The sequence below is a fragment of the Myotis daubentonii genome, chromosome 2, assembly GCF_963259705.1.
Source record: "Myotis daubentonii chromosome 2, mMyoDau2.1, whole genome shotgun sequence".
Classification (NCBI taxonomy): Eukaryota; Metazoa; Chordata; class Mammalia; order Chiroptera; family Vespertilionidae; genus Myotis; species Myotis daubentonii.
The window spans coordinates 100,925,499-100,946,604 of record NC_081841.1 but is presented as its reverse complement, the minus strand read 5'-3'; the positions used below and the strand labels follow the sequence as shown (position 1 = coordinate 100,946,604).

Here is a 21,106-nt window from a genome sequence, read left to right as displayed (position 1 = left end):
TGTTTACAAAAGAGCATAATTTTCTAGACGTCACATGTCTCTAATACAGAGGTGCACTCACATTGCTCTTGGGTCCAGGTAAACTTCTTTGGTAGTATTTGGATTTTAACTAAATTTAATCTAATAACATTTTAGCATATGTGATTAAATAAAAACTACTAACATGCTCAACTATGACGTGTGGGGAAGAGAAGGCTGATGCTCTATGAGAAGTAAGCACAGGGAGCAATATTGTCTCCACGAACCAGCCAGTAAGACACTATACTTTCTCAACACCAGTAGGAAATAATAATTCATTAAAAACAAAACCATAGTCATACATGAAGGGAACTGTAACAAGATTTATATGAATGATATGCATTTACATGAATAGCCTACAAACTTTCATGGTAGATACACATCCTTTAGTGTAATAATTGGGCCTGATATCCAAAGGCCTAGCTATTAAACTTTTCCACCTTAACGTAATATTGCTACTATTTGTATTTTCTGCATCTGGCTTGCTTTGCTTAAGTCCAGACCCAGTCAAAATTCCAGTTTAACTTGAGGTCAGGCCCAGTGAACCAGAAAGTCAGGTTTTATGTTGTCATTGAGAGAGTGTGACTTAAGTCTCACCATGACTACATTCTTAGAGAATAACCAAAATGCTTAAAACGGAGCACCCCATGCTCACATTGAAGACTGAGAAGAGAGAAACACGGGAAGGAACGGTAGAGAAAAGGGCTGGAGGACACGTGTTCTTCAAATAGTTAGATGGAGATGCCCACCTCTTTCCATTACTGTCCCGAAGCATTGCTTTTCCCATCTTCGTTTCCAGCTCCTGTACCTCCTCCAGCAATGTTTTGTGACAGGTATGCTTGACCCTGTGTCACAAGGAAAAGGCAGTAAGAACATAACACTTGAACTTTACACAGCTGTGAAGATTGGGTATTCTCTTCTTGGGCTACATCTGGATGCCCTTTGACTGACTGCTGCTGAGGTTTGGGGCATGAGGGCGCATTCTCAGTCCCGTGCATGGCAAGGGCTATACCTGGGGAGAATCAGGTGTCAGCCCCCTAAAGACTTCTGCTTTTTTTGCTGAAAGCCTGCAGATCTGAGGATCATAGCCATTCAGAACAACGACTGGGGTTCCTGGATACTCGTGTATCTGTCTCTAAGGCTTTCCACTGCATGATCTAGCAACTCAGAAGATGCTTTAAATCCCCACCCTACTGGACGTGTGCTGGTCCCCTGCCCTGTTCTCTACGGTGACCAGAAAGTCCAGGGTAAGCAGCTTCCCCTCTTTCTTTAGTGTGAAAAGAGCCACTGCCATTATAGTGCTAGAGTTCATGCTCTTCATGCCAAACCCTTGACCTGAGACTTGGGCTTGACACAAATACCCAGGTACAGCTTCTCTTGTACAGCCTTGCCGCGAGGGCCTGCAGGTGCAGGTCTCGATGGAGTCAACAACTGGGGCACGCTGGGCCTTTCCACTACAGCTCAAACCCCAGCCTAGACGCGCCCCTCTCCTGGAATTGCAGGGATAGTTACCTGCACCCTCTTTCTGATTAAACTGAGAAGAATACCTTACAAGGTTCAATAAGTGGCTGACCTCAGGATCTTCCTAAGATTGAGACTAAGCGGAAAGCTACTGGTTGGAAACAATGCAGGTGAAGAAAAGGCATTTAACAAGATGCAAGTTAGAAATAGGAAAAAAATAGCTGTAGAAAGAAAAGCACCTAATGACTTAGCTATGCAGGGCAGGCTTACATACAGGGTGGAGCAAGAGTCGGTTTATGGTTGTTCATATGGAAAATAACATGATAAATAATAAGTAATAATACAAGAACAAACTCTGTGTTTCGTGTACTCACAACTGTGAACCCACTTTTGAACCACCCTGTATTATGAAAAGCTTTGCATTAAATACAGTATAAAGGAGTATGAGAATCCTGCTAAACACCAGAACTCGAAGACAGAATAAGGACAAAGACTGAGCATATATCTGCAAAGAAGTGAAAATTGTAACGGGGCATTCTGAAGACGTGAGCTGCTTTATTTAGTGGAATCACACACTCCTGCCCAGCCTCCACCTTCAAGGAAAGAAAGTCTATTGAGATAATGCCCAGTCATCCCCTAACACTCCGAGTTAATCTCTAATGGAGTATTAGTACTAAGACACTGTATATGTGCCTGTCATTCCTTTTCCCAAAGTAAACAAGAGAACTAAGCCACACAGGTTTTAACACATAATACCTTAATTACATCAAGCAGTGGCCTGAGACTCAGTAGTGATAAAATGCTGCAGTTCAAAGCAGAAACAGTGGAATTTTAATTTAAACAATAATTGAGAAAATGTTTAACATTTTGCTGTGAAGGCAGTCAAAAAGAAGGTTAACATTTACACTGTTCAATATTATTAAACATGCTGTGCCTCAAATGTTCCTTTTCATCTCATGGGCTTACAGGGATACATTGATAACAAGCCAACTAAGTGGCAACCCCCACCACACTTGGATTCACCCCAGACACACAGGGCCCATGAGAACGTGTCTGGTCAGTGCTCAAGGATGCGCACGCTCTCTCACTGTTTCAGGATTGTCCTTACTCCACATCATCCTCCCTTCCTCCTCCCCTGCTGCCCCACACAGAGCAAGCAGGGTTCAGCAACCTCTAGACCAGCCCCCAGTGTTATCTCTTGGGCTGCATGAGAAGGGCAACTCTAAGAAGCAGGCTTGGAATAGGAAGGCTGGGCCACTGGGCGCAGGACGCTGGATGTCAGGAGCTTAGGCCAAGAATAAAAGGAATTTGCCCCAGCTTTCACTCATTCACAGAGGGAAATGATCTAAATATCTTGAAGCTACCAGGCATTTTGCAGGTTCTCAGTGGATGGAACCGCATCCATGCCCAAGAGTCACGTGGCAATCTGAGAGCTAGCCTGGGAACCTAACCGCGTTTAAGAACATGAATGGCGACATTGGGGATGATTCTGCTATTCTCTCCACATGTAGCACTGGAGGAGAAGGGATGATAGCACTTAAAAGTGTTTTCTCAAGAACGTTTACCTAATAAGGCCTTAATTAGGCAGACAAACCTAAAATCTCCCCTGTCAAAGTCTGCATGTGAAATGACGAAAACCTAACACATGAAGGTTTAAGAAGCCAATCTTGAAGTATCAGCCCCTGGCGTGTAATTGAGGTCTCTTCAGGAACTGGAGTCTGGCTTGTTATGAATCACAGCTTGGATATAGTGAGCCCCTTTATCTTTGGACGGCTTATCCCCAGTGGTCCAGGGCTTGCTTCACTTAACCCCACATCAAGAGACCAGAGGATTACCAAAGGGGCTGGGTGGGGTGCTTAGTCACTGTCAGAGGGTGTGCAATTCTTCTGTGAGCCCTCAGATAGTGCTAAAGGTATCTCCAGGTTATTAGGGAATTTTAAAATAAATAGATTGGCTTAGAATCTTGAACTTTCCATTTCTTTGTTTCTGAAAGTTTTTCCTAGACTAGTGATGGCGAACCTATGACACGCGTGTCAGAGGTGACACGTGAACTCATTTTTTTGGTTGAGTTTTCTTTGTTAAATGGCATTTAAATATATAAAATAAATATCAAAAATGTAAGTCTTTGTTTTACTATGGTTGCAAATATCAAAAAATTTCTATATGTGACCCGGCACCAGAGTTAAGTTAGGGTTTTTCAAAATGCTGACACACGGAGCTCAAAAGGTTCGCCATCACTGTCCTAGCCTGTTCTTTTGCATGGAAGGATAACAAATTAAAAGGAAATGTTAATTTCTAAATGTGGATGAAAATGTATACACAATGTGCTCCAAAAGAAATTAGTGTAGTTAGAAACTTTTAGAAATACCAAGGCCCATTTGTATACAGAAATTTCTTATTACCTTTTATTTCCACTTAACTGCCTATCTGGGATTATAATAAGGAAATGAAGTCATTCTGGAATTGCTGAATGTATTGTGTGCTGACTGGTAGACTACAGGAGATATAAGTTAGATTAAAGAGGCTGGTTCCCGTGTTCAGTGGCCTTGAGCTTTATATCCTGACAAATTTCTCCTAGAGGAGAATAAGTACATGGCTGCTAACCTAAGAATGTTGTCATAGGTAAACATTTTGGAAGAGTGTAAGCTAAAGGATATTAAAATAGTTCTGGGCAATTTAAACTTCATGCTTCTAATAAAAATAGTCATTAGCCAGGTATCACATATAATCAATCAATTATTTTAATAAAATATGTATTAGTTTGGTCCCTTATGAAAATTCTGGTGAACAGGATAATAGAGTAGGTATCTTACGGCATCCAAATCTGACTTAAGATAGTCTAACAATGGATCTTCATCCAGAAAATTGACAGACTTCATGGGAAAAATGACTGAATTACCTCATGCTGTTTTTTTCTTATTCTTAACACTCCAAGTCCCAAAATAGAAGAGAGAGACTGGGGCACAGAAGGGGGAAAATGCAGAAAGAACTTACTTTCTTAAGCGCTCATAGAAATATATGGGGAAAGGCAGGCCTACCTTGTGCTAGAATTTAAAAGCTCTTGTGAAATAGTTAACCACCAAAATTCAAAACAAAACAAAAAATTTCTGAAGACTGGTCCTCGGCAAGATTGAAGGACAGTAACAAACCGAGGTAGGCCCCGCCCTTGCCATCTGCCCTCACAGCACTCTCTGCAGTTGCGCCTCGGTTCCGACTCTCAGTTCATTTAAAACTCTTCTTGTCCAAGGTGCAACATAGCACATCATGTTTCAATAAATATGTGACAATTCGAACCAAAAGATGGGTGGACCTGGACATTCAGGATTCCTATTTTAGTTCAGCGTGCAGGAAGGAAAAACAGACACGTTTATAAAGCTGAGGTTCGGAAAGACAGCTGAGAGTTCAGTGATACAGCAGCTCAGGCAGCGCTCTCTTCCTGGGAGAAGTCTCCTACTTTACTTAACTCAACAACAAATATCTCAGTCTGGGAATATAATATGAGATAAAACCTGGGCCTTGTGGTCAGAGGAAAAGTGCTCAAATAAACCTGCAGAATTACTGTTTATGAGGAGAGAGGGGACTAGTTTAGACATTAAATATATACTATAAACTGAGCATACTTTGGGCAACTCCTCCAGATGAGTGCCAATATATGCCATCCTCCCACTCCCCCAAATAAACCAAGGCAAAAATGCATTTCTGGAAGTGCCTCTGGAATTCAATCGGGGCCTTTCGGGCTCAGCCCAGAGCACGGGTGCTGTGCTCCTGGAAGGGCTGTCCTGGGCCTGCCGTGCGGGGCTGGCAGCGGGGCAGAGGACACTGGTGGTCAGCCTCTGCTCATGCTCCCCTCCCCTCCACCAGGGCCTTTTTTACAGGGCTCTAGCCTGCTGGCAAGCTTCTTGGAAAGAAAGCGACTTTTACTCTTTTCGTATGGTGGAGCTGGAGGCAGGCTCATTGCTTTATCCTTTTAAAAATGTAAGTGGTGCTAATTTTACACTGCCAGGAGTCAGGAATAGATAATATTCCTGCTTGAAGGAAAAGAGAATTTGTTTCCTGATTAATGAGGAACTTTTACTTGGAATGTATTGGGGGGAAAAAGAGACAAAAAGGCACTCACCATAATCTGAAAACATTGTCTTTGAAATGGTAGAAAGATACTTCTGCTAAAGTCTCACTTGGCAAATATGCAGTCTCAATAAAAAATTTTTTTTCATGATATTCATTTTAGGTAATTGAATAAAATAGCCTAAGATTAATTTACAGTCAAATCACTATTGTCAGTCACTATAAATTGAAAAGTCATCTGATGTAGCAAAGACCTAAAACTAAATTTATTATCCTGCAAAATTGACAAAATTCGGTTAGGTAATATATTTTGCCACAATTAAACTATGTGTACGATAAAACTACCATTTTCTTTTAGTGCACTTAAAAGATTGAAAAAACATCTTTTCTGGCTATAATTGAGTTCCAAAGATTCTGTTTCTACTATTTATAAAGCACAGTTTCAGTAGGTAACATGGAAACAGTGGTAAATTGGAACATTTAAGAAATTAGAATTCTTTAATTTTTACTAACAGTTGTAAAACTTAGTGAACAGAAGAAAAAAAAACAACCCCAAAATATGTGCTATAAAATTGTCTCTTCTCCCCTCTCTCTGCATTAAGTGCCATCGGTTGTCAAGATAATGCCAAAATGAAGACTCTTTCAAAAGACATCCATAACTGTCAGGCAAGAACATTCTCATTGAGTGTGGGAGGAAGGGAGAGAGAGAAATGAAATCTGATGTCTTTTCCTGGAAGATTTGGATTAAAGTCTCAATTCTCTACCTCAGGGCCCCCAAATAATTATGCTCTGCCCAAAGTAAAGCCAATGCAAGAGTCTTAATTTTCAGGGAAGTTGGCAACTATTTGTAAGAGGGAGGAACCAGGCATATACAACTCAAAAATCAATATTGTCTCATTTGCAGTATTCCATCTTTTGTTTACAGAATTAAAATTTACATTACCTTGTTGCTTCTTTTACATTGTGTACAAGATATTTCAGAAATGATTTATTTTAAAACATATAAACAAAATTTAAGCATGAATTATTTCCTGTTTAGCCTACATTATAATTTCATCTGTGTAGTTCATTTCCCCATAGACCTGTAAACTTACGCTCTGGAAGAATTATATTTGAAGGATTCCTACAGTGAATTATTTGGAAAAATAAAGAATACTAAATTCCAAGTATTTTGCAATTTGAAGTGACTTGCATAGACACAATTTTCCTTAAAGCCAGGCTATATTTATGATCATGTAGCAATAACTCTTAGACATGAGGAAAATGAATTTCGAGTCATACTTCCTAAACCTGGTAGAATTGGGACTGTACTTAGAAACTCCCCCTTATAATCAAGTATAAGGAACATCCCTCTTGACCTTCACACAGTCTGTCTTGCGACTCCCTTTTGTCTAAGGTGAAGCACAGGTTAAAAGGAAAAAAACCAAACACAACATCCTTTACATCCTTTGCTGGCAGGTGGCAGGAGACCAGTTTCTCCAGAAGTCTCATAGCATTTCATATCCGATGCCAATGCTTGTGGAAGACAACTGCAGGGACAGATGAGTAAGACTCAGGGCTATTACTTCAGTTTCCACTTACGCTCTCCATACCACATCTTCAATCAAACACGCAGTAGGAACCAGAAATAATCCCAACCAGAAGTGTGCGGAGCTCAGGACCATAGCTGCCTGCAAGAAGCAGAAATGACAGGCGTATTTAATGCTTTTTCTTTAAAAAAAAAAATCAAGATATAATTTAATCAAGGCAAAACATTCCCTAACACAAAAACAACAGGCAGTATTAAATTCGGTGACAGTTAAACGTGCACCTAGGAAGGATGTCAAGGGGCCTGATGAGACGAGCTCTGCTCCATGATCATCAGTTCTTGTCGCACTCTTTCATGAAGTGCTTGAAGCTCCTTTCCAATCAGAATACTGTCCTAAGTCCCTCCTATGAGAAATGGGGGACACCAGACTCCTTTGGAATAAACCTTTACCCAGTAGGCTCCTTTCATCCACTTCACTTATCCATCAGCTCACGTTCCTTCACTGTTCATTCATTCATGGAACCAATATCTTGGAGTAAAGCAGTGATTCTCCATACTCAGAAGGGGAGGATGAACAGATGTTACAGGCTTTGCCTTCAATGAACTTAAAGTCATGTGGTACACACACAAACACACAGACACACACAATTGTATGGTGCCATTTACGTGACACAGTGGAATGTATACGTCATGATCATATTATATGGAGCTTTAGAGGAAGGCTATTAGGCTAGAACAGTGGTCGGCAAACTGCGGCTCGCGAGCCACATGCGGCTCTTTGGCCCCTTGAGTGTGGCTCTTCCACAAAATACCGACTTCTGCGCATGGGCCACAAAGTTTCAATCGCACTGTACGTGAGCGCCCACACATGGTATTTTGTGGAAGAACCACACTCAAGGGGCCAAAGAGCCGCATGTGGCTCGTGAGCCGCAGTTTGCCGACCACTGGGATAGAAGGCTGGGAAGACTTCTTGGAGAAGACAGCATATGGGATGTGCCTGGAGAGATACAGGATTGGACCTGTATCATTGGGATTGGGGAAGGGTACAAGGGGAGTGAGTCCAAGGGGAAGGGTGGACGACAGGGGGACAGCCAGGAGCGCTACCTTTGAGGACACTGTTCCTGACATACTGAGACAGAGACAGTTTGGGAGGAGCAGGTAGAGAGGGTTTGAAGGGAGAGAGTTGCAGGGCCAAATCTGATTCAGTGAGGTGAGGAACTGAAAAGAATTTAGAGCAAATGGAGGCTGGAGGATACAGAGTCCTTAGATTTTGGTTTTCGAGTGAGATTTTGATTTTGGTTTTGGTGGCAAGGATCATGGAGCTGGCTGGCCATTGACAAGCTGGCCTAGAAGCATGGGCTACTTGGAACAAGAACACAGAATAAAGTGTGGCAGGCCTTTCATGTTCTTTGGGGTTTTTTAAATCTGGAGTTCTCACCATCTGATTCTGCTGGAATAGGTATTTTGCCACAACTCATTGCAAAGTGGAGTGAGGCTCAGAAGTGACGGGGAGTGGAGGAGGTGTGGAAGATGAATGTCAGGGCTCTTGCTGGAAATTGTTTGGGCTGAGAATCAAAGGGGTCCCAGAGCAACCTCCTTCATACTGCTCTTCTCTTCCCGCAGAGAAGGTGTGGCCTCTGCACTCCCTCATATGGCCCTGTCAGCGGTACTCGGACACTGTGACAATGAAACAGAAGCAGTGAGGTTTGGGTAAAGCTTCACTCCAGCCCTAGCACTGAAGGACTCTCTCTCCTTTCTAAAAACAGGAGGGCGCTCTTTCAGAAAGAACAGTTCAACCTTACAAATAGGTGAGGACGTTTTGCCCCATCAATGATAGCTTAGAATTCATCGCAAGGAAATAAGTAAGGAAGTGTATAAAGAAGCAAGTACCAGATTATTCACCGTGGTATGAACTATCAAGGAAAGTGAGGGATAAATGTCCAAGAAAAGGACTTAATATCTTGTGGTCCATCCAATGGGCTGCTATTCAGAAAGTAAAATGATATAGAATTACATGTGTTGACAGAGATGCCATGCTACATTGCTAGTGAAAATCTGGGTTCGGAGACAACCTCTTACAGGAGCCCTACCATGGAAATGGGTGTGTGGAAAGGAAGCTGATTGGCCCAAGCCTCAGAATTACACTTGAGATGCAGTCCACCCACGTGTCATGGCCTCTTTTTGTTGTTGTTGTTATTTATATGTCAATATACATCAAAATACACCATACTCTTTGTAGTCCTGTTTCGGTATTTCCTCACCTTTAAAAAGCGCATTTTAGGGTTTCAAAAACAGTGAAGTGGCCAGGCCTTGATGGACTTGAGATGACTAACCCTTTGCATATGCGAGTGCTTATATGTTCAGGAGAAATGCCCGGCATGGGATATCAGAAGGACTGTCTGGGTAGGAGAATTACTGGTTTTATTTTCAGAGATCTTTGGCTAGATCTACTTCCTGCTTTTTCTATAGATAACATATATTACTTACATGAAAGAAAAAGTTATTCCCCTCCCCCCCCAAACAAACTTCGAGAAGGAGTTGGGTGGTTAGCAGTCCCCTTCCTGCAGTCCAGCCTTCCACCTCCCATACTCCGGCTCCCTGCTGACAGGGTCCCCAGGAGCCCAGCTGAGGGGACCCCTTGAGTTTTGCTCTTGCTACAAATGCCTTGGGTGGTGCGTGGCCCACGGAAAGCAGTCCTGTTCAGCCATATTTATCAAAGAATCCAATTATTGAAAAATAACATTTTACAACCATAATGTAATATTTTAAATACATTATGAAAATTAGAACTTTTCACTGCTGAGGAAATAAAGAAAATGAACTTTGAACTGCCCTGTTTGAAATATGAAGACCCTCCTAAATTAACAAAGATAAATTGGAGAGTTGAAAGTATTGTTGTTGGTTTTTAAAACCTGGAGCTGTGAAGGTATCATATATATAACTAATTTTACCAGTGTGTCTCCCTCCAGAAAGGTTTCTACCATCCTGATGTTCAGATTGACCAAATTCCTGAAGTATTTGCTAAAGCCACAGCCTTAGTCATTTAAATTTCATTAGATTGTTCTTGTTTCTTAGCATAACAAAAAATGTTTATTGAACTGAGCTAGGTGACAAATGGCTCTTAATTACTCTCCCCTTCCCTCCACATACACTATTCAGCGAGGTTTTAAAAACATCCTTTTGATGTGCTAACAGTCCCATTGGGAAGAATGCACCTCTGGGTTAGCAAGTCCTTAGCTAGCAATCACCATTAACCAGTTTGGTGCCAAATGCATAGGAACCACTCTGGTCAATTAGAGCAGTGGTTCTCAACCTTGGCTGCACATTAGAATCACCTGGGAATCTTTTTAAAATCCTGATTTCTGGGCCTCATCAGCAATCAAGATTTTAAAAAGATTCCCAGGTGATTCTAATGTGCAGCCAAGGTTGAGAACCACTGAATTAGAGGAAAGTGAGGCTCAGGTGGGTGCAATTATTTGAGAAATTAGGACACAAACTGATGAGGGCTGGAAGGGATCCAAGGCTTGTCTAATTGTAATGCTGCACAGCACCCCTTCAAGTCAGGCAAGCAAGCACTTCTTAACCAGGGACACCCACAGAACCAGTAACAGGGGACCAGTGCGCTCCTTAGCTTCAGTGTGCTACTCATCACACAACATGCCCACAGTGCCAGGGCCAGCCCTCTGTGAACAGGCCACAGCAGGGTAAAGGGTTTAAAAAGGGTCGCCAAGCTAGGGAAGGTCACTTTGTGCTTCCCAGTGTGGGGAACATTTGAAAGGAAGTGATAGAGATGGAGAAGGCAGTAGCTCACGTGTGAGAAGAAAGCTAAGGTTCTTGGCACATCACTATGTGCCAGCCTTCCCATAGAGAACTTCATCGAATCCTCCACAGCCCTCATTTTACAAAGAAACATTAACTCTGAAACTTCCCCCAGGACCTGAAGCCAGAGGGTAGGGTCATCAAGAGAGGTTCAAACCCAAGTTCTCCTCCCTCCCGCAGCCTGAGGAATGAAGCCCCGTCCCCCATCTCCCACCTGCCTGTCCAGGGCAGAAGAGACTTCTCTAAGTTTAGAGAGAACACAATACTCAAGGCACAAGTCTGACATAAATTTTACACCAAATTCAAAATTTAAGTAGGAGAAAAATTGCAGAACTTGTAAAGGTACGAAAACGAAAAGAAACACAGGAAGAAAAATGTCCCCAATCCCTCTACTTCCACGGAGCAACAACAACAAAATAAAACCCAAACATAACGCTAGGCTCCTAAGAATACATGTACTTGTAATGCCTTTCTCCTCAGCAGAAAAGAAAATGGCATGGCCACACAAAGCAGTCAGCGAGACCACATTTACTTGCCACAGGAGGGAGGAAGCAAATTCCAGGCTGAAATCCAGTCCTTCATTTCCTGTAATCATTCTTCCCCGTACAAAACGCCTAGGGCCTGGTGCCAATTTTAAGTTTCGATTTACTGAAAAGGGGGAAGACGTCTCAGTTCAATACTGTGCAACATCTTCTGAAGCACGCAGGTCAGAAACCTGGTGTGAATGCAAATGAATTTTCAGAAAAACAATCAAGTGATCCCCAAAGCACTGGACATACCTCTGATAAGTCAAAAAACTAGCCAGGCCCTAACCGGTTTGGCTCAGTGTATAGAGCGTCGGCCTGCGGACTCAAGGGTCCCAGGTTCGATTCCGGTCAAGGGCATGTACCTTGGTTGCGGGCATATCCCCAATAGGGAGTGTGCAGGAGGCAGCTGATCGATGTTTCTCGCTCATCGATATTTCTAACTCTCTATCCCTCTCCATTCCTTTCTGTAAAAAATCAATAAAATATATATTTTTAAAAAAACAACAAAAAAACTAGCCAGTACACTCCATCCTGATACCTAATCCACCTGCACGAAAGGGGATTTGAGCCTACAGCCTCCAACACAAAAACCTGCCTCCTCAGCCTCTCTATTATCTGCACCTGATAATGGGAGAAATTAAACAACCATCTAAAAGTTCCTACAAATGCAATCTTATTAAAGACAAAAGATACAACCAGTACAGTCTTTTCAACATTAATGTTTTTATCACAAAGCATAAGGTAGCTTTATCAGTGGATGTATTTTGAAACCCTCAAATGTTAGTGATGGCTCATTAACATCATCCTCTGAAAAGGGTTTCTCAAAAGTGACCCTATGTTCTTACCAAACATATTTACTCACCAAGAGGTGAAAGCAGTGCTCTTGGAGGTTACAATTTAAGTGCAACAGGTTGTCGAATATTGTAGCTTTGCTCAACTTTATTTCATTATAATGTTGATGAGATGCTATAGGAACTTCACTCTTATTTATATCAATTAGCCAATGGTCAAATTGGTTTTGTCATATGTCAGTTTCTATAAAGCAGTGGTTCTCAACCTTCCTAATGCTGCGACCCTTTAATACAGTTCCTTATGTTGTGGTGACCCCCAACCATAAAATTATTTTCATTGCTACTTCATAACTGTAATTTTGCTACTGTTATGAATCATAATGTAAATATCTGATATGCAGGATGTATTTTCAGGGGTTGCGACCCACAGGTTGAGAACTGCTGCATATTAAGTGAGAACTATCCTATATAATAAAAGCCTAATATGCAAATTGACCAAACAGCAGAATGACCTGTGGAATGACCAGTCGCTATGACGCGCAATGACCACCAGGGGGAAGACACTCAATGCAGGAGCTTCCCTCAGCCCACAGGCCCCAGGCCAGCCAAGGCAGGTTGCAGTGGGGGGGGCCCTGATAGCTCCGCTGGTCGCCCTACAGATTGGCCCTGATCACCAGCCAGGCCTAGGGATCCTACCTGTGTACTAATTTTGTGCAGCAGGCCTCTAGTACACTAATATGCACAAACCTTAAGTACTTAGTTATAAGACTTTTGACAACTGCCTACATCTGTGTAACTACCACTCAAAACAAGATAAGACATTTATTTCATTCACCCCAAAGAGTCTGCTGTGCCCTCTTCAAACAATCTCCACATCCAACTGGCAATCACTGCCTTGCTTGCTGTCACTATGGCTGCTGTACCTATTCTAGAATATCACAGAACTGGAAAGACAGATTACTCATTCTTTTGCATTTGGCTTCTTTCACCCAACACAATGTCTCTGAGAGCCATCGATGTTATTCCATCCATGTATCTGTAACTTGTTCTTTTTATTTTTTTTCGAATAGTATTCCATTGTATGAATATATCACAATTTGTTTATCCTGTGGATAAACGTTTGAGTTATTTCCAGTTTTTGACCTATTATAAGAATAGGCTGGTCTGCACATGCCTATACAGTCCTTTATTGTGTACAAATGTTTCCCTTTCCTTTGGGTAAACACCTGGGAGAGGGGTTGCTCTGCATATGGTAAGTATATGATCAAATTTATAAGAAACTGCTAGAGTTCTCTAAAGGGGTTGTTTGAGTGAAGTGAGTGTATGAGCATTCCAGCTGTGCCACATCCTCACCAACATTTGGTAGAGTCAATATTTTTTATTTTAGCCATTCTAGTGGCTCTCTGTGGTGGTGGGATTGTGCATCTGGGGGTTACTCTGACAAGCAATGTCATCATCCCATGGAAGCCATGTGAGAAGAGAGACCCTTCTCCAATGACTGGCAGGGCAGCTTGAAATTAAAAGCTACTGGCAGCAAAACCTGAAGCTAATGAAGACTGCCCCCCACCCCTTGCCCTCCAAGGGCACTAATCCCTGTTTCAGAGCATATAGAATGTAATGACTTTTTAAAAATTGGTGTAACATTCAAATTATTAATTATTCCCAGCCTGTGACGAGAAGGTATTTCCAATTTCCCCCATACAGGCTATGAAGAGGTAGAGTATTGTCAATGCAATTTGCCTATTTATTAGAGAGAAAGGTGAGTCTTCAAATCCCTTGAATTATTAACTTATTTTCTTTTTCATGAAATGGTCATTTTGAAATCCTATTTTCTCTTTAGTGCCCCATTTTATTTTATTTATTTATTTTAAATATTTTTATTCACTTCAGAGAGAAAGGGAGAGGGAGAGAGAGAAACATCAATGATGAATGAGAGAGGGTCACTGATTGGCTGCCTTAGGGATCCAAGCCTGCACCCCAGGCATATGCCCCCACTGGGAATCAAACCCTGATCTCCTGGTTCATAGGTCAACGGTCAACCACTGAGACACGCCAGCTGGGAAAGTGCCTCATTTTAGAGACCAAATGGTTGATCTAACCCCATGGTTGGCAAACTGTGGCTCGCGAGCCACATGCGGCTCTTTGGCCCCTTGAGTGTGGCTCTTCCTAAGCCTTAGGAGTACCTTAATTAAGTTAATAACAATGTACCTACCTATATAGTTTAAGTTTAAAAAATTTGGCTCTCAAAAGAAATTTCAATAGTTGTACTGTTGATATTTGGCTCTGTTGACTAATGAGTTAGCCGACCACTGGTCTAACCAAATAGCTGTACTAAATCACCCAGAATGACCCTGCACCCTGCTATGCACTAACTTCCTACAATTTTTGGGGGGGTGCGAAGACAGGCAATTCCTAGAAGTCTGGTATGGGAAATTAAAGCAGGGAAAGTGGGACTCTCATTTCTGAGTTTAAAACTGATGCTGTGTAATCTGTATGTTTTTCTACTTTCAGGAACAAAAAAAGCAAGGTTCACAGGGACACATGTGCAGTCTCTATCTTCTATGTCACAGGGGCACTTGTCCCGCGGGGTGATGGGGAGGGCTGCAGGGACACCATGTACCAGAACTGACTTTCCTGCCACAGAGGTGAGCTTGCTGGCTTCCTGAAATTAGGCTGTGGATCTGTGTCTGCAGCATAGTATATAAATTGTGAATTCATGGGCAATTCTAATAATCACGGTTTCTAGATTGCAATCCTTGTGTGGTTGTTCAGAAAGCTAAAAGCACACTGTGCTGACAGTTCTCCATCTTCCAGAAGAGAAAAACCAGATGTCCAACAGGTCCAACAACCCTGATAACTTAGAAAATTAGGTTCAACATTAAAGTACAGTATTTAGGACAGACATGAATAAAAATGGCCCATCTTGTTGATTTGCCATCTGAGTGATGAGCCCCCAGAAGGGATGAGAGCCCCTCCCCATGATTATGACTTGCTTTTCCCCTGCATCTAGAAGGTCCAGAGACTCACAGACTGGCTCCAGGCACCCTCCAAGTTGCTCTTCTGCCCCCACAGGCCCAGGGCCCTGCCTGGATACACAGGAGCCTCGTTTGGGCCATTCACTCGCTGGCTGCTGTGGTACCTGAATACAGTCTGGTGGCATCACTCACTCTTGCTAAGGTAGACTAAGGAGGTGCTCTTTTCACTCCTCCTCCTATAGACATGGATGAAACCAGGGTCTCAAATAAAGAGCTTGGTGGAGGCACCACGGGGAAAGGGAGTCTGAAAGGATCAAAGAGAGAGTGACTGGAAAGTGTTTCCTGAAAGGCTGAGGGGCTATGAGGATTTCTGTGGGAGGCTGGATTACTTAGCCTTTAAAAAGAGCCCTGTTGCAGTCAGCTCAGGCTGCCATCACAGAATATGGAAGATTGAGGGGCCTAAACAACAGACATCTGTCCTCACAGTTCTCAGACTGGGGTTCCCTCATGAGGGCTCTCGTTCTGGCTTGTAGATGGCCCCCTTCTTATTATGTGTTCACATGACCTGTGTGTGTGTGTGTGTGTGTGTGTGTGTGTGTGTGTGTGTGTGTGTAATCCTTGTATGGTTGCAATCCTTGTGTGGAGGAAGGGAGGGATGGGGAGAGAGCGAGCACTCTCTCTGATGTCTCCTCTTGTAAGGGCACTAATCTCATCATGAGGGCCCCACTCTTATGGCCTCATCTAAAACTAATTACCACGTAACAGTCCCATCTCCAAATACCAACACAGTGAGGATTAGGGCTTCAACATATGAGTTGGGGAGGAGAGCACAAGTATTTAGTCCATAACAAGCATGGACAGCTTGCTCAGGCTCCAGTCCCAGTTTTGCAACTTAGTCTACCAGTAACCTAATCACCAGGCCTCACTGTCTTCCTCTGTAAAATGGGAAAAATATAATACTTACCTTATGGAGTTACCACGAGGCTTCAATGAGTTAATAAATGTAAAGCACTATTTAAAAAGTGCCTGGTATATAGCATGTGTCATACCCATTACCTATAATTGATTTTCTCCATACTGTTGACATAAGCAAAAATATTTAAATATCCTCAAAGTTGGGGACAGTGAGGTAGAGTGGCTCCTGAGTAGGTTCTGAGGGGGAGTTGGGTCCAGAAGGCTACGTTCTGCTCCAACTGTCAGTGAAGGTTTACTAGACATTGTTCTTAGATAGGTGGTGGGTTAAACTGTAAACTGAAAAATTCCAAAAGTATGCTGCAAACAAGTTGCTTATTGATGCTAGACAGCAAAGTGTTAGTAGTAATGCAGGTAGAAAGGTAAGATCTATACTTTAAAAAAAAAGTACTTTAAAATATATATTTTATTGATTTCAGAGAGGAAGGGAGAGGGAGAGAAACATCAATGATGAGAGAGAATCATTGATGGGCTACCCCCTGCACGTCCCCTACTGGGGATCCAGCCTGAAACCCCGGGCATGTGCCCTGACCGGGAATTGAACCGTGACCTCCTGGTTCCTTGGTTGGATACTCAACCACTGAGCAACACTGGCCGGGCAATAGCGTTTCTTTATGCTCTAGTCTAAGCACAGCTCACTGTGCTTACTGCTACTATGCTGTCTTCTATTTTTTATTGACTGAGGTGGACTTCCTATCTTCACACCAGGCCAAGCACTGTTGCTTATCTCTAGTCTCCATAGAATGACACTTAGAGCCCAGACTCAGCTGTCCCTGTCCCAGGATGAAGGATGTTCACCAATAACATTGTGCCTGAATGGAAAAGAAAAAAGAGTAGGTGCTAATCTTTTCTGTGGAGCTGCATGCCAAAATGCTAAATACGGTGTCAGCCTGAGTCACAGCCCCAGGAAGAGGGGGAATTTTCAACCCAAATTGTGTGCCAGAGCTTAGCTGCTTCTACTGAACTGAGGGGTGAGTGGGGTCTCCCAATCATACAGAACTGAACTGCTATAGAATAACCAGACCGTGGCCATTTTCTTATCCATAGAAAAGAATGAAAAGGAATTCAGAGCTGGAAGATCCTGAAGATCGTCTTGGCTTTCAGGTTTTTCTGTAGACTCCTAGTTGTCAGGAACCACAAACCAAAGACAAAAATCGTTGTTTCTGGTGATAAAGACTTCTCCTACCCCTGCAGCTGGCTTGCAGATACCGGAGGCAAACAGCAACCCACGTGACCTGAGAGGAGTGGCCCTGGGCAGAGTCACCTCCCCAGCTCTCCTACTTGACATTAATGAAGAGACTGTCTTGGCTCCATTGCATGTTCTTGCCTCCTTTGTCAAATATTAATAGAGCATATTGGTTCGGGCCGATTTCTGGGCTCTCTATTCTAGGGAATTACATAATTAATAGAGGTGATACACCCATGCACAGATCTGAAATGTGAGATATTTATTCTCACTGGGAAGTCCTTGCTCTCACTCTTTTGGGCATTTGGAGTACCTTTAAAAGTGTAATATGACCTGGAAGATTTGTGTTTTTTAAGAGTACCAATGTGTTGATATTTGCATAAAAGCACAAGATAAACAAGATCTTAAATCTTCAATTTCACTCAAAGATTTGAAAAATACTTTCATGCCGAAACCGGTTTGGCTCAGTGGATAGAGCGTCGGCCTGCGGACTGAAGGGTCCCAGGTTCGATTCCGGTCAAGGGCATGTACCTGGGTTGCGGGCACATCCCCAATAGGAGATGTGCAGGAGGCAGCTGATCGATGTTTCTCTCTCATCGATGTTTCTAACTCTCTATCCCTCTCCCTTCCTCTCTGTAAAAAAATCAATAAAATATATTTTAAAAAAAAGAAGAAAAAGAAAAATACTTTCATATTAAAATCAAGAATTTTTTCACAATAATTTGAATGATTTTCCCCCTAAAACCAGAGTCTTCAAATAAATATTTTTGAGAGGCAATGCCATGGGATATATCCCCAGGCCTCCAGGGGGCTTCAGATCTTCTCGTTGCTCCACTGTTAGGAGTGTTTCATGGGCAAGTTTGAGGAAAGTGGAATTAACAGTCATGAATGCATACCTGAGTTAAACAATAATTTATACCTTAGGTGGTCTGTCAGTTGGCATAGGACATTCACAGGAGTTGTAAGCAGGAACTATGGTGGACATGAAAAGGCTACCAAACTTTAGCTACAACGTGATCTTGTTCAGACCCGGGCTTTGCTTGGCTCTTGCTGTGGGTCAAGTTCTTTCTGGTTTCCGCCACTTTAGATTTCCTAGGGGGCTTCCCAATCTATATTCCAGAATGAAGATCTAGGAGAAGTGTTCTCAGGAGAAGAGCGATGCCTCCTTGGGGACATGGCCCCTGGGCTTCTCTGCTTCACTGAGGTGGGAGTTTGGATTTTCTCAGAAGTGGAGTATGGTGGTGAAGGATGAACTAGAATGGAATGGAACCATGCCTCTGGGCCTTAAACTATGGCACTTCAACAGGTTAGTTAACCTCCCTGTGCCTGTTTCCTCATCTGTGAAACTGAGGTGGCAGCATCATCTGCTTCACAGAGCTGTCATGGCCCTCATAACACATTCCATTTCACCCAAACCCCGAGAAGTCCTGCGCTAAACCTTCAAAAAGAAGCATGTACTTCTTCCTTCCTCCTTGCACCCCCCCCCCCCTCAAACATCTGTAAGGTGCCTTGTGCTGATCTTAAAACAGCTTTGGCTGTAAAATGACTCAGATGGAGCAAATGAGCTCAGTGGCTGGTGCACGGTACCTGGGCGTCTGAGCCCCTGCCAGCTGGCTGCCATCCATCCCTCAGCTGGCCTTCCTGGAGCAGAACAATCCAGGGACCCCTCCATGAGACATTTTCTCCAATGTTTTCTTTAACTCTGACAACTGCAACTGAAATTTAGCAGCAGCTTGTGGCCCCTCCGGGATTTCTTTAGCATATTTTTCTCTCTCACTCTTGCTGTTGCTTTTTACTGCTCCTCCACATCAAAGTTCAGATTTCTTTTTTAATAGAAAGATTAAAAGGTTATTGGGGAGAAAAGACTTGACATAATAGCTTATGATGACCTACTGAATACTGCAAAATATCCATTCCAAGTAGAAATTAAGAAATTAACATCATGCTTTCTACTTTTCCAGATGATTTCTTTCTTTCATGAAACTAAAGACTTCACAGTCACAAACGATCTGCCTTCCTCCCTCCAGCAGTTTTGAGCACTCATCATGTGTCATCCTCTTAGTTACTTATAAGAGACACAAAGATGATTTCAGAGTGGAAGGGAGAGGGAGAGATAGAAACATCAATGATGAGAGAAAGCACGTCCTCCTCCTCACCTACAGGCGTCTGCGCACTGACAGCAGGTAGTGCTTATTGTTCAACTACTTACTCACCTCTTTGTATACACTGCCTGCCAGGTGCACACAGGGATACATCAGCAGACCCTACAGTAACTCCAAACTCCCAAGAAAGGTATCCAAAATAACATACATGTCTATTATTCATCTAAAACCAACCCTCACGTCTTCCCACCCCCTTCTCTAGCATTTCCTGTTTTCATTAACAACACCACTGGTCTCGGGCACAAATGAGAAGTAGGTAGGTCTTGGTTCTAGCTTCTACTCTCTTCTATCAAACCTTCCTTTCTGGGTATTCCCATATGTATTATTTCTAAGCTGCACAACAATCCCTGCAATTCTTTAAAGCATCTGAGAGGGCATTGACAGTTCAGAAAAGAATCATTTTTCTAAAAGGGAAATAAGTTGAGTGAATAGAGGAAACTTCTAATTGACATACAACAGTTCCCCAAAGAGATGAAGTCTCCTGCATAGGAATCATAGATGCTCTCTAGGTTCAAAACCTGGAGGCAAATGCTCACATTCCTCTAAACATAGCTAGCAGAGTACAGTGGGGCCTTGACTTACGAGTGTCCCAACTAACGAGTTTTTTGAGATACCAGCTGTCTCTCGGCCAATTTTTTGCATTGAGGTGATAGAGTAATTTGAGTTAAGGAGCTCCTTAATGAGCTTGGTCTCAGAACGAATTAAACTCGTAAGTCAAGGCCCCACTGTATTGCCAGGCCCTCGCTGCTCAGACCCTGCCCCTCAGATGCAACCCCAGAGACATTGGGCCTTGACACGAAGAGTCCCATGTGACCCTACTTGATGTGGCAGCCCAGCAGCCTGCACATCCACAGGGCAAGGAGGGCTCGGGCATGGCACTGCTCATCTAAGTGAAAATACCCGTTACACCCAACTTCATACCACAAGCACACACTCCTTCAGGAAGATCATAGACATCAGGGTGAAAAGTAAAACTTTACAACTTTTAGAAGAAAACCTAGGAGAATATCCTTTTGACCTTGATTAGCTTTTAGAAAATATACAAAATGACAGAAACTATGAAGGGAAAAAGATGAGTCTGACTGCATAAAAATGGAAAACTTCTGCACTAAAAGACACCAGAAGCAAAAGTTAAAGAAAAGCCACAGATTGAGAGATTTGCCAATGGGTATTCCATATGCAATTCTATACTCTAGGGAAACTCAGACAAGCCCACAGATATGCATGTACAGGAACGTGTGCTATAGCATTTTTAGTAATTGCAAAAAAAATGGTAAGGTAAATGTTTATCAATAGGAGAATAAATAAATTTTGGTATATTTATATAACTGAAAAGAGCATTAAAATGAATGTATTACAATAATATCCCTATAGATAAATGTCAAAAACAGTGGGAGATAAAATCATCCCAAACAACCCAGTATTGAGGGGAAAGGTGCATATAATACAATCTACATTAAGTTTCAAAACCCTGCAAAAATCAACTTTGTGTATTTTTTATATTTTTGATAGGTTTATGCATACATAATACATGCTCAAAAATAGTAAACATTAAAGTAATGGGAGTATTTCTATTTCAAGGGAAATGAGACTGGCAGGGCA

The 21,106-nt window shown here is 42.5% G+C and overlaps 1 protein-coding gene across 3 annotated transcripts in view; it reads right to left on the bottom strand.

The window, feature by feature from the left end:
• ATP8A2 (ATPase phospholipid transporting 8A2) overlaps nucleotides 1-21,106 on the bottom strand; it is a 680,267-nt gene that overhangs the window by 56,646 nt on the left and 602,515 nt on the right. For all 3 annotated transcript variants that reach the window (XM_059684018.1, XM_059684019.1, XM_059684020.1), the window contains 2 exons: nucleotides 7,126-7,214; nucleotides 768-863 (listed from right to left, as the gene is read on the bottom strand). In XM_059684018.1, the coding sequence (XP_059540001.1) occupies nucleotides 768-863; nucleotides 7,126-7,214 (185 nt within the window). The remainder of the gene's footprint in view (nucleotides 1-767; nucleotides 864-7,125; nucleotides 7,215-21,106) is intronic.